This window comes from Taudactylus pleione, unplaced genomic scaffold, assembly GCF_031769625.1.
Source record: "Taudactylus pleione unplaced genomic scaffold, aTauple2 ptg000214l, whole genome shotgun sequence".
Taxonomy (NCBI): Eukaryota; Metazoa; Chordata; class Amphibia; order Anura; family Myobatrachidae; genus Taudactylus; species Taudactylus pleione.
The window spans coordinates 12,082,532-12,097,252 of NW_028284616.1; the positions used below are offsets into that span (position 1 = coordinate 12,082,532).

Here is a 14,721-nt window from a genome sequence, read left to right on the forward strand (position 1 = left end):
TTGTGTGATGCTGAAGGGGGTGTGACAATCGCTGTGGCGGTGTCGCTAGTGATGCGGGGGCATGACCTGTGTGGTGTGGGTGTGGTCTACACAGGTAGTGTGGCATGTGCAGTGGGTGTGGCTAACTCCATGGAGGGCATGTTTAGTGCCTATAACATGAAAAGTTTAAGGGTTTTTTGTGTAGCAAATATTTTTTTGTATGTGTATACATACATGCAGGGGTGAAGCTAGGCTTCCTTTCACCCCAAGCAAAGACTCAGCTCGGCATCCACCCACCTTGTAGATAGTACACACCCTTGGCTAGATAACAGAGGGCCTGATTCAGAGCCGGACGCTATTTGCGGACGGTCGTTCGAAAAAAGGGGCCGGCTATTTAAATTGAGCGCTCGCTCTTTGCGGTTTGTTGACGCCTCTATGTCTGAGCGAGCGAATGAAAAATGCGCTCGCTATTTTGTAAAGACGCCCCTTTGCCGTTCGCATCACACGTCATCTCCGGTATTTATTAGATTAATCGGGTACATCGAAAGGCATCTGAACTGCTTGCAGTGCTTGTGGTAGGTTTTTCTTACCGCTATCACTGCGATTAGTTCAGTCTAAAAGACAATCAAGTGACGTGGTCGATGACGCTCCTTTACTAATTATGCACTCCCATTAAACGTCGTTTTCACCGTTAGGCACGCCTGCGTTCGGATCTCCACTCCCCTGTTTTCAAGCACCTTCCCCTGTTACCACCCACAAACGGTACATTCTGTCAATCAAATTAGCAGCCCCTCGCTGATTTGCGAGCGCACGATTTCCGATCGCAATGACTGTTTTGCGCATGCGCATTATGACCCATACGCATGCGCAGTTGTGCGAACATCGCTCAGAGCGAATGAGCGGCCGCTTACGAGCGGCTCTGAATCAGGCCCAGAGTTTCCAGCACTGTAAAAACTAAAATGTAAAATCACATTTTTAGTACCATTACTTTAGGATGCCAGCGTCTGCTGCATTTATTCTGGGGTATCTACCCAATTCAAATGGAGCATGGAGGCTCAACTGTTGCAAAACACAATGGCTAAGTATTGCTGCCTATACTAATCTGCGACAACATTCACAGAGCATTACAGTGACTGCCATATAATGAGAACATCGCAGTGACTGCCACATACTACAGAGTCAGTGACCGCCACATATTGCAGAGAGCACCACAGTGACCACAATATTATACAGAGAACATTACAGTTACTGCCATATACTGCAGAGAGTATTTTACAATGACTGGCATATAACCCAGAGAGCATCGCAGTGACCACCATATAATACATAGAGTATCGCATTGACTGTCATATTCTACAGAGAACATCACCTTGACCACCAGATAATGTAGAGAGCACGCAGTGATCACCACATAATAAAGAGAGCATTGCAGTAACCACTATACATTGCAGTGACCACAATGTAATGCAGTCACCGTCGTATAATGCAGAAAGCATCTCGGTAAACGTCATTCAATATAGAGAACATAGCAGTGGCTGCCATATAATATAATGAACATCGCAGTGACCACAATATAATAGAGTGTATTACAGTGACTGCCATATAAAACAGTATCGCAGTGACTGCTTTATAATACAGAGAACATCAGGTCCCACCATATAATGCACCAAGCATCAAAGTAACTGTCATACACAGCTACACACCATGGCCCCTGCAGTGGGATAAATCAAACAACAAGCTGCAGTCAGATCTATCTATACAGGGACAAACGCAGGATTTCTAGAGGGGGGTTTCCACGTCAAGCCACTACAGTGGGCATAACCACCATAAAAGGGTGTGTGGCTATCAATTTAGCTAATCTTAGGCCACATATACATCAAATATGATACATTAAGATGAGTACTGTACATACTTAAGCGACCCAGCGGCCTACCGGTAGTCCCGCTGCCCAAGTGGACGATTTTATAAGTGATACGCCCTTACCAATGGGCAACTCGATGTCTGGAAACTGGACGGGCATTTACATTTGCCCATCTAATTGTGATGCCAGTGTTGGTGGTTCCTGAGGCCAGTGTATGGGTGGTCGGTGGGTCACTTGTACACAAAAGTAGATGTACCTTTGGCTGTGCTGCAGGTCTGACCTGATATGTCTGTGAACAATGTAATTCACAGACATATCGTTTGTACACACCCGCATATGCACTATGAAATATGTCATTCGCTGAATGACATATCACATAGTGGGCCCGATTCAGTCCTGCTCGCAAGATGCGTTCGCACGCAGCCGTCAGTAGCTAAAGTATGCAAAACCTGCGATCGCACGGTAAGACATTATTATGCCCACTATGTCTTAGCGTGAGATCGCTCACTGTATGTAAGATGCCCACTTTCCCTTCATTACACACCTCATCTCCAGGAAGTGTATGCATTTATCAGTAACATCGAGTACCATCGGACCTGCACGCAGCACTTGCGGTTGCCCCTATCCTACCGCAAGCACTGCAATTGCTGCAGTGTGAAACACAGCCAGGTGACGTGTAGTATGACACTGCGTCTTAATTATTCACGTCTCTGAAATGCCGTTAGAACGCACTGGCACGCCTTTGTTCGCACATCCACACCCGCGTTTCATTGACCTACCCGTCACCACCCAAAAATGTCTCGTCCTGTCACTCATTCTTGTGAGCCATCTGTGTACAACGTGTAATCGCTTCCCGAACGCAGTGACTGGTTCGCGCACATGCACTGCATCTTATATGCATACACAGATAGTGAAAATCGGCCAGCTGCGTGCGAACGCAGCCTAGCGAGTGGGTGTGAATCAGGCCCAGTGTACCCTTTAGGCAGGAATTAGGATTTAATGGAGAGTATTTTAATTAAAAATGACATAGATAAAAAGCACTCACTGGATTCTGCCCAGTAGGTACCACTTCTCCCTGCAACCCCAGGACTGGACAAATACCAGCCAGCAGGCACTGTTTCTGCTCACCTACTCCCACTCCTCCTTGCACACACTCTTATTTTATGGGTCCCTTGAGCTGTTCTTATACTCCGGCACATCTGTTCCGCTCCCTCCTATAATCCTCCCAGCTCCTCTTTTGCTTAGTGCAGACTCCTCCTTCCTATTACAATCATTTCCCCCTAGCAGAGATGCACATGCATCAACAAAGGAGCACCGCCAAGCATGCGCCTGTGTCATGAGTCTGTTAAAGGGTGGTGTAACCCCAAAGTGCGCTCCACAAATAAATAAACACTTCTTTTTTTCTGTGTTTGTGTGTGAAATGTATGCGCAGTAGCCGCACGTGCATCAACAAAGGAGCAGCGCCAAACGTGCGCCTGTGTCATAAGTAAAGGGTCGGCTGGCTCGTCTGTTAAAGGGTGGTGTAACCCCCAAAGTGCGCTCCAAAAAAAAAAAAAATCTTCTTTTTTGTGTTGCAAATTGTGTGCGCTGTAGCCACACGTGCATCAACAAAGGAGCAATGCCAAGCATGCGCCTGTGTCATAAGTCTGTTAAAGGATGATGTAACCCCCAAAGTGCACTCCAAAAAAAATTTAAATTCTTCTTTTCTGTGTTGTGAAATGTGTGCGCTGTAGCTGCACGTGCATCAACAAAGGAGCAGCGCCAAGCGGTCGCCTGTCCCATAAGTCTGTTAAAGGGTGGTGTAACCCCCAAAGTGCGCTCCACAAAAAATAAACAATTCTTGTTTTCTGTGTTTGTGTGTGAAATGTATGCGCAGTAGCCGCACGTGCATCAACAAAGGAGCAGCGCCAAGCGTGCGCCTGTGTCATAAGTAAAGGGCCGGCTGGCTCGTCTGTTAAAGGGTGGTATAATCCCCAAAGTGCACTCCAAAAAAATTTTTTATTTCTTCTTTTCTGTGTTTGTGTGCGCCTTAGCCACACGTATATATCAATATAACATAAATGGAGGACAAAACTTTGTCCGATAAAAATAAAATAGGGAAAGATCAAGATCCACTTCCTCCTAGTGCTGAAGCTGCTGCCACTAGTCATGACATAGACGATAAAATTCCATCAACGTTGTCTGCCAAGGTCGATGCCCAATGTCATCGTAGAGGGCATATAAAATCCCAAATGACACATTCAGGAAAATTACCTTAAAAAAACATTTTAATCATCTAAGGAGAAACATAAACTTGCCAATATACCATTTACGACACGGAGTGGCAAGGAACGGCTAAGGTCTTTCCGTATGTTCATGACTAGTAGTTCAGCTTCACATGACGATGGAAGCCCTCCTCCCGCTACAAAAATCAAATGAGTTAAGCTGGCAAAAGCACAGAGAAGAACTGTGCGTTCTAAGAAGATATCACAAATCCCCAAGGAGAGTCCAAGTGTGGCAGCGGTTGCGATGCCTGACCTTCCCAACACTGGACAGGAAGAGGTGGCTCTCTCTATCATTTGCATGCCCTCAGCAAGTGCTGGAAGGAGCACCCACAGTCCACTTGCTGATATGCAAATTGAAGATGTCACTGTTGAAGTACAACAGTATGAGGATACTGGTGTAGCTGGCGCTGAGGAGGAAGTTGGCGAGGAAGATTCTGATGGTGATGTGGTTTGTTTAAAGCAGGCTCCAGGGGAGACAGTTGTAGTCAGTGGGATGAAAAAGCCCATCACGGTCATGCCTGGGCAGAAGACCAAACATTAGACCTCTTTGGTCTGGCAATATTTCTATCCAAATCCGGACAACAACTGCCATATGTACCATATGTAAAGGTGAAATAAGTAGGGGTAGGGACGTTAACCACCTAGGAACATCCTCCCTTATACGTCACCTGCAGCATGTTCATAAAAAGTTACTGTCAAGTTCAGAAACTTTGGCTAAGACCGTAAGCAGTCCATGGACACCTAAATTCCTTATGTGGAGGATTACATCGGTGACAGCATCCAAGTAGACATGTCAGACAGTCCGTACCTATACTGGCAGGAAAAAGAGGCAATTTGGAGGCCCCTGTACTAACTGGCTCTATTTTACCTAAGTTGCCCCCCTCCAGTGTGCACTCTGAAAGAGTGTTGAGTGCAGCCGGGAACCTCATCAGCGAAAGGCGTAGAAGGTTGCTTCCACAAAATTTGGAAAAAATGATGTTCATCAAAATTAATTATCAATTCTTCCAGGGAGACCAGCCTCCAGAACATACAGAGGGACCTGTGGTGGTGGATTCGAGCGGGGACGAGTTAATACTCTGTGAGAATGAGGATGTACACAACACTGAAGAGGGAGAGGAATTGGTGGATGAAGACGACATCTTGCCTCCGTAGAGCCAGTTTGTGCAGGGACAGATTAATTGCCAGCTTGTTTTGTGGGGGCTCAAACGAACCAATCGTTTCAGCCACAGTCGTGTGGCAGACCCTGGCGCTGAAATTATTGGTTTGTTAAGGTGTGCTTGTCCTCTTTGTACAACATAAGGGTGGCTGGGAGGGCCCAAGGACAATTCCATCTTGCACCTCTTTTTTTTCTATGCATTATGTACTCTTTGGGGCCTAGTTTTTCAAACTGCCATCCTGTTTGCCACTGCAGTGTCACTCCTAGATTGGCCACGTGTTTGTGCCGCCCACTTGTGTCGCTTAGAACAGTCATCCAGCTACCTCTGTGCAACCTTTTGGCCTAAAAACAATATTGTGAGGTGTTCAGAATAGACTACAAATGAGTGGAATTTGTAGTCTATTCTGGTTAATAATAGCATAGGAGCAGAAAAACCCACACATTCTGTGATTTTAGCTGTTTTTATGCTTTTTTAAAAAAAATACAGATCCAAAACACAAAACCCAGAACCCAAAACACGGAAGTGTGGTTTTGGAAAAAAAACAATCCAGATCCAAAACACGAAGAAAGATGCAGATCCAAAACCAAAACACGAAAGGTGGCCGGTGCACACCCCTTGTATATATATATATATATACCCACACATTATATGTATATGTAGCACAAATGGCCCAGCACTCCACTTACAGTCTGATTAAATGCGACGGTGCTCACTGCAAAGCAATACAACCACCTCCAGGTGTGGCTTGTAAATACTTGTAAATACAATAAACGGCCCAGCCAGTGCAGCAACGTTTCGGGCTACATTTGCCCGTCTTCAGGCTACAGGTTGTATGTTTGCAGCCTGAAGACGGGCAAATAAAGTCCACTGAGTACCGCAGGTGGTTATATATATATATGTGTGTATGTGTATATATATATATATCAGTGACAGAACTGTGGGAGACAATGGAGTCAGCTGCTGACTGGCCCCAGCACTGAAGGCGGGTATCCACTACTAGATATACAAACGAAAGCACGATTACGACATTGCAATTGCGCTCTCGTTTGCATATATAGTGATATGCCTAGACTGAACGTTCACTCGTTCAGTTCAGGCACATCCATCAGCACTGCACATGCTGAACCTGACAGGATCGTCAGGTTGACCAGCATGTACGGGCGATGATAGATGTCGGAAGCAACCAGCGTGCACGCGCATCGCTGGTTGCTTCCGACCAAAACATGCACGATACATGTGCAATTTGATAACGACGTCGTTATCGTGCAATAGCTTGCTAAAATCGCCTAGTGGATACCCCCCTTTAGTGTGTGCATTTGTTTAGGGAAGACTAGATGGGCCAAGTAGTACTTTTGCATAACTAGAAATCAGGTTTAAATTTGTTTACAAAGCCCAAGAACCGGCAAAGGAGGGCAGGTGTCACCAACATTTATCTTGCCTCCGGGCAACTGTGATGAAGTTACGCCACTGTGTACAGATGTACAGTACGTTCCACTATAGTACTATCAAAATTGTAGCTTTTCAGAGTGAGGAAATGCCAGCCTGTGCTGGGTAGTTTGCATGGCCCGTCCACACAACTAGCAGCGAGCTGTCTGACTTGTGTAGTTGTGTACAGTATGTGTGTATGGTGCTCCAGTAAAGTATACGCAAAAGCATCATTTACACACTCCCAAGAGCCCTCAGCGAGACAGACAAGACTACTGACCAATCAGTCACAAAGTAGGTGTGGCTTAGCTTACAGCGCGATGCCAGTATCAGGACTCCGGGTGATTGGTGAGAAGGGGCGGAGCCAGCGGAGACAGGAGAGAAGACGAATGAGAGGTGTCCGGGAATAGCGGCTCGGGTGGTGGTTACCCTGGGTGAGAGGAGGGGGGCGATGCGGCACCTCAAGGGGGCAACTGTAGTCGAGCGGCCTGTAGTTGCCGCCAGGTGTAGGTGACATAGGTATTACTGTGCGGATGAACATGCGTGATAGATATTTGGGAGGGTGCTGCATTGAGGTGTAGCAGAGGCACACACAGAGGGTGCTGTGGGGTGATATGTGCACGCTGATTCGGATACCAAGATAACAACTACGCTTTTATTTGCTAGTTCAGGAATGCAGCATGTTTTGCAGGAGCCTATATGTGTTTTGTGTGTGATCTGTCAGATAGCTGCATATGTGCCCTGTGTCTGTGCAAACACACTGACATGTATTGTGTGCCTGTAAAGGGCAAAGCTGATATTACATTACACCCTGCATTGTTATGTGCTTGCATTCACAGTGTTTGCATATTTCAGAAGGATTCATGAAGCTGTATTAGCTTTCACCAGTCAGATCTGTAACTGGTATGTTATCTAATGATGTGCACTTAGCCATGTGACTTACTCACACAGCTATCAGCAGAGTGTAGGCAGATTTCATGCCAGCCTCCTCCTCAAAAGCCACACAACAAGCACAGAGGAGAAGCTTCCACATCCTCCTTATATGTCTGCACATCCTCTTCAGGTGAGTAATATATTTCTGCTCTTTGTATTGTAGCACCTCTGGTTGCTGACTGTGATGGTACATAAGGGCATAGTGTGTGTAGGAATTCTTCTGGCTATCTATATATAGGTTAGACGTGTGACCTGGGAACAAGAGTGCATAATGTAAAATTGACTTATAATGAAGTAGCTGAAACTCCCATAATGTATTCGAATTGGTGAGGAAAAAAAAAACATATTGCTTGGCAGACTGACCGTGATGAGTCAAAAACCATTATTCTACAAATTGTTGACAGAAGAAAACTGAAGTTTACTGACCCTGAGTTAAATCCGCACTATACACATGGAAGTATAACAAAAAGAAAGTGCTGTCTGATGGAGGGTGTGTTAACATTTCCTGCCATGATGAAGAAAACAAGTGATGGCAGCATTTTTACCCTATTTCACGAAATAAGTTTTATATTTTGGACATAATTTACTAAAACATTATAATCTGTTCCAAAAATTATCAGAACAGCAAATCGTGTAAAATATGTCCAAATCGTGAGTGTCCACTCACGATCACGATGTGCGTACCTGCTGGTTGTACATCGCATCTTCAGATCTTGCCTACAGCAGTAAGATCTGCCAATCTCTTTAACAAGATTCAGGTCGTTGGTCAGATCGTTTGTCAGATTGGACAGTTTATGCAAGATATCGTTTGTCTGGGAGTGCCGGGGAGTTGCCGGGGGAGTTCAAGGGAAATCGTTGACGACATCACATCGTTTGCGAGTCGTCTAGTGTGTATGAACATTTAATGTAATTTATATGTGTAACATCCAACTGGCCACGTATAGATCAAGTATATACAATTAAATATATTTTAAGATTCAGTTGTGACTTAACAAACCTGAATTTTCTATTGTCACTAAAATTATTACCACTCCTCTGCGCCGTAACAATGGTCTCACATGGCAGTTTTCAGTGAGTGAAATCTAACCCTAAGGTGTCTTCTTGCAGTCATCATCCTTAGACTCATCTCAGTGGAGGATGTTTATGAGGGAGCTACGCAGACACCAGGACACTGTGAGTAATTGTCTTCTAAGCCCTTTACACTATCAAACTGGAAGAGGATGGCAAAACCAGTCAGAATCATATGTTATTTGATCTGATAGGAACAGATGTTTCCATACCAGTCATTCCAATATTTTTTCACTCCTTCTCTTCCATTATCACGCTTTTTAAGGGGCCTATCCCACTAGGCGACCACAAAGACTGAACGTCTAGCGTTCAGACCTTCAGGTTGCCGAGGTGCGGTGCCCGCACTGAACGGCGGTCACTGAACGTCATTCAGTGCAGGAGCCCAACCTCCTATGTCTAAACATGCCGAACCTGATGGGCATGTTCAGTAGTCGGGGACGGCAAGGACCCAGCGTGCCGGCTATCCATTACACGTCTTTGTGAACAATGCGACCAAAACCTCCTGGGTTTGGTCGGATTGTTCACAAAGTCGTGTAATGGATAGGTTTACTTCTACTTCCCTTTTGCTATATGCATTTCCTGCTTAATTTACAAAGGGGTTTTCCATTTTAAGATGGCTTTAATATATCACCTTTCTCTCTACCATTTCTGGGTTCCATATTAGCACTTTTCTTTCCTTTCACTTTGCTTTCATTTGCACCATACTTTACTTATTATGTGCTATTTTCTTTCCTGTTGCGCTCTCCTTCACATGCTCTTTCCCCCTCTGCCGCCTTTTTCTACTGCATTTTATATTGCCTTTGGTTTTATCTAACAATATTAAAGCAGCACTGAGAACAGATTTGCAGTTATGTGCCATAATTGGCATAAATATTAGATGCGGTTTCACTTCTCTAATATTTAGTATGCTAATTTTGGTTAGATACTTTCATGTAATGTATCACCTAAACCACATCCTAGTCTCTGTGCTGATTACCTCTGCTTCTAAACTTGCATCTGTTTGCAAGGGCCTACAGTGTACCATAGTGTGTGTGTATGTGTGTGTATATGAGCTTGTGTTTCTGTATGCAGATTTTTAAAAAAAATGTCTATATACATTTTTTTCCTATTTTTATCCACTACTCTCCGTCTACCTTACGATCCCCTTTCTCTCTGTTGTACCTGCCTACCTCTGTTTCTCTTCTCTTAATCCTCCCAGAGTTGTAATTGTGAAATCTGAGAGCAGGGATATATATATACTCATATTGAAAACATATTGTCACATAGGTGACAGATGAACAGAGGTACATAGTAGGAGATAGAGGCAAGTACTGTACTTGGGACATTAATGGATTGCTAACAGATGTTGCAGACTAAAGCGGCATATGGTTGTCTTCTATAATATAGGAGTACTAAGGATAAAAAATGGTATTCCCAATTGCAGTCATTAGCTTATTGTAGTTTATAAAATGAAGAAACAATATGATCTGATTGGTTGCTACAGTATGTTCAGGACACTTACTTTTCACTGTTTTTTATTTTTGTTCTTGCATCTTTTTCCCCTCTGCCATACCCCCTTTTTTTTTTTCTCCCCATCATAAATGTTTATTCATTTCCTTTATTGTATGCCCCTTGTGGGTGTCACATATGTGGCAAGAAAGAACTATCCTCACAAGAGCTGCGAGGAGATTAATATTTTGTGTTTTTACATTTGTGTTTATACTGTTGTCGCCAAGCCTAAATTTTAACATCCCGGTGTTGCCTACTTTGGTATTCCTATAGATGTGTGCTGGGCCTGTCTCCTGCCCTGATCCATACAAAGTGATTCTTTGTATCTTCCTTGCCATGTGTGCTTTCACTTCTTTAATATCCTCACTCACTGTTACTGTCTGCTCTGCCTTCTTAATATCTACTGTGCATCCACAAAAATGATCCACTTTTCATTCTTCCTGTCCCCCCCTCCCCCCTTTCTCTTGTATATGAATACACATACAGTTCTCCTGTTATCACTACTCATTCTGATGTCCTTTCAGCTCAGAGGCTGCTGATTAACCTGTGCTGACTGTGGAGACCACTTGCTTACCTCCATCTCTAGCATTCAAGATGTCTTATTTCGGGGACCATTTTTGGGTATGAATCAATTTAGTATGTGAATGTTCGGCATCACTCAATTCATTTCCCTCACTGACTTCCATATTTATATTTTCTTTTATGTGCCTTTTACTTAAAAACTTTGCATTCTCCATTTTTCTATCTTTTATGTTTTTATTTACATTATAACATTTATTATTAATGATGATAACACCCTATCTTCATCAACGAAAATATTTTATTTTTAAAACACAACCTGTTGAGGTTTTTTTTTCTTATGTGTTAGTGTGCCTTTTGTGCTTTATGGGTATTTTTAAATTATGCAGTGTGTTTGTTTTTATTTATAATATGTATTCTCTCCCACTTGCTTACTCAGAGATGTATTTCTGTTATTTATATACCTCACTCAGACGCCTTGCTACTGAAACTAGTGGGGGTGAGTGGTGCGAGGGTGGAGGCAGCAAGCTGTTTCTTTGTACTGCTAAACATTTCAGTAATGGTGATGTTTAAAACATATCATTAATATAAAACTGGTAAGACTTAAAATAGTGCAAGCTTTTCTCAAACCCCGTCAATCTACTTTTGCCACGATCAATTAAATAAAAAGGGTTAGGCAAAGCACATTGCCAAAGATATGGACAGCTGTAATAAAAATGCTCTGGTATTTAAATGTAAAAGTGCTAGATGAATTTATTGTATTACATGAATCTAAATAGTTAATATTATGTATATGTGTATGTTTTCTCTAATAGTTATGCTACACCAGGATACTATTGCAGTTTTTGTTCTTTTGTATTGTGGCATTGAATGTCACCCATTCTTTTACATAACGTGCCAGACCTCTGCTAATTTGATTTCCTACTTCCTGTGTATCCAGATGTCTCCGGAACTTAATGATAGCCATGCACAGAACCTAATTCCAGAACCCTCCTACACCCCTGACCATAGGTCATCATTATGCTGAATGGTTAACCCTTTTTTCGTCAAATAGCAACCACTTTTTCCACCTGTTCTTTTTAAGGACAAGCCATGAATCCTTAAACATAAAGATACTTTGTATTATTTTCTGATGTTTTGTGTTTTCTCCAACTGGCTGTTACTTTGAAGTTTTTAGCTGTGTTTATAAAGATATTCAGAGTTGGAACATGGTCACAATATATTATATTTAACTTTACAGGGGTAGATGTACTAAGCCGTGGAAATAGAGAAAATGCCAACCAATCAGCTACTAACTGTCACTTACAGGCTGTGTTTGAAAAATTACAGTTAAAATCTGATTGGTTGGTACTTTATCTCTCTGCTATATCACTCTCCAAGGCTTAGTACATATGTGCTATGTTACAAATGGCTACTGATAGCAGCTTCAGCTTTGACAGTTTGACTGTGTAAATTGCGGATTTATTTAAGCATAGCTAAGAAACTGGTTTAGAAGATTATTTCTTGATCATAGATTTGTACACCTTAGTTTTGTTCTAGGAAATCTCAAACATTGGATATGGCCTTAAATTGTTACTGTATCCATCTGCATCAAGCGTTCTCAATAATTTTCCACCTGGATACCCCCTGGCAGCCCATTTGCATTGTTTGTCCCCATAACATTTGCAAAGCAATAGGTTTGTAATGTATATAATTGCCAGAGCCGTAACAGGGCACAATTGTGCCCTGTGCCAACCCTGCCCCCTGAGCCCAGCACATATAATGTCATTAAATTGTGCAGAAGTGGGCGTGACCGGCAGCTCCGGTACGTGCAGCACTGACCAGGCATCATCAGGACGCCTGATCGGCTGCATTTACTGTGCAGGGTGCCTGTCTAAAGAGTCCACATGACGCCTGTCGACCATAGCTATTTATGGCTCTGATAATTGCTATTAGATAAAATGTTTAGACGCACTAAATATGTTATAAACAAGATTTAAACTTAATGACAATTTACTTACGTGTGTGTTCAAATGCCAATTTGTTTCATGAAATTGTAATCAGGGCCGGATTAAGGGGGAGGCTGGGGCGCGACAGGGCGGTCGTCCCTGGGCCCCCACACACAGAGGGCCTCCACACAGGGTCGGCGTGACCCTGCCGAGAACAGGTGCCGGTGGCACCTGTTCCCGGGAGGGGGGCGCTCTGCAGCTGTGGCCATTCTACTGCCTGCAGCAGCACAGTCAGTGCTGCTGCATCAGCTTGGGGCAGGGCGGTAGTGTGGATGGCACATAAGTGCCGCCCCGCACTACACAGCACAAACACACAGCCGCCGGTGCCGGCAGCTGTGTGTTTGTTTTAGCAGCCGCTGAGAGTCAGTCAGACTCTCATCGGCTGCTGCTCCCACTGCCGGAGCCTCTTTCTTACGGCTCCCGCAGTGGCTGATGGGAGAGACGCCATGTCATCTCTCCCATTATGCAGAACGGGTCGGCCCGGGAGGACGCCGGACGGAGGAGCAGACAACAGAGCGGGGATTAAGGTAAGTGGAAGCTGTTGTGTTTTTTTTTTTTGTGTGTGTGTCTGGGGTGGGGGGGGGGGTACTAGGGGCACTGCAGGGGGTAGTACAAGGGTCACTGCTGGGGTGGTACTACTACTAGGGGCACTGCTGGAGGGGTACTACTACTAGGGGCACTGCTGGAGGGGTACTACTACTAGGGGCACTGCTGGGGGGGTACTACTACTAAGGGCACTGCAGGGGTTACTACAAGGGGCACTGTTGGGGGGGGTGCTAGTACTACTAGGGGCACTGCAGGGGCTACTACAAGGAACACTGCTGGGGGGGGATTACTGGGGGTACTACTAGGAGCACTGCTGGGGGGGAATACTAGGGGCACTGCTGGGGGGACTACTGGCGGAACTACTACTGGGGGCACTGCACACTGGTGGGACCACTACTAGGGGACACAGCATAGAGGGGGATTACAACTAGGGGTACTCTTGGGGGGACTACTGTTGACGGGGGACTGCTACTGGGGGCACTGCTGGGGCAGACTGCTACTGGGGGCACGGCTGGGCTGGGCTCGACTCTGCGTGGCTTGAGGGCCCCCCCTGCAACTTAGTTGCCCTGGGGCCCCCACAAGCCTTGATCCGGCCCTGATTCCAATACTTTGCACTAATGCTTACACCCCAGAAATGCAGAATCCAATTAGAAGTGCCAATTCGCGTTACTCGCTGCAAGGTTGTGCGAGTTTTGTGCAAAAAGCAAACTGGGAGAAGAGCATGAAAAAGTGGGGAAATGTCCTGGGCCCTCAAAAACTGACCATAGAGAAGGCTGTTAGTGGCCATGACAAAATACTGGAGGCTCTTAAATGGTGTCAAATGGCAGTTTTTTTAACTTTTTAATGGTGGTTGAAAAATGATAGGAAGCAAATTAAGTCTTTCTAGCATCGCATGTACAGGAAAATGCTTGTTCAGTGATATTTCAGTGTTTTTATACAAGTTTGTAAAAAGTCAGAATAAATGCTTTTATCTCCCAACTGTAGGTTCAGAAACACCTTTCCCATAAATACACCTACACATACCTGTCCCACATCATTTAACGCATTAATGAGCTTTTTAGAGATATTCACCTCAGAGCTAATATGTCTTTAATGACCAAATTATGCTGTTGAAACCCCTCCACATGCATGAATATTCATTAGGTGGGGTGTACCAGAGGTTCTGCACTGTCCCAACATTTTTACCTTAAAGCAAACTTTTTCCCTACCTTTCACCTACTCAGAGGGGTGCACACAAAAAACCTGAATTTCTCTGAAAAAGTTATGCGAATTTGCTATTGTAACTGAAATTCATGCTGCGAGTTCGCCATGAGAACAGCTCACAGTACCCAACTCGCACCTAATTGATTTGACCCCATATAGTTCCCACATAATAAAATTTATAAAAAAAAAATAAGGTCCCCATTTAGCAAAGAACCTTAATACCAGCGGCATATTTCTTTTAGTATTGCAGTGATGCTAACGATTATGCCACTGGTGTTCAACATTACTTG

The 14,721-nt window shown here is 44.2% G+C and overlaps 1 protein-coding gene across 2 annotated transcripts in view; it reads left to right on the plus strand.

The window, feature by feature from the left end:
• Positions 1–7,016: 7,016 nt before the first annotated feature.
• FCHO1 (FCH and mu domain containing endocytic adaptor 1) overlaps positions 7,017–14,721 on the plus strand; it is a 195,809-nt gene continuing 188,104 nt past the window's right edge. The window contains exons 1-4 of one of the 2 annotated variants that reach the window (XM_088478463.1): positions 7,017–7,120; positions 7,638–7,749; positions 8,727–8,792; positions 10,700–10,796. In XM_088478463.1, coding sequence (XP_088334589.1) covers positions 10,770–10,796 — 27 coding nt within the window. In that variant the 5' untranslated portion in view covers positions 7,017–7,120; positions 7,638–7,749; positions 8,727–8,792; positions 10,700–10,769. Of the gene's footprint in view, positions 7,121–7,525; positions 7,750–8,726; positions 8,793–10,699; positions 10,797–14,721 lie in introns of both variants that reach the window. The other variant, XM_088478464.1, reaches the window with a different exon arrangement.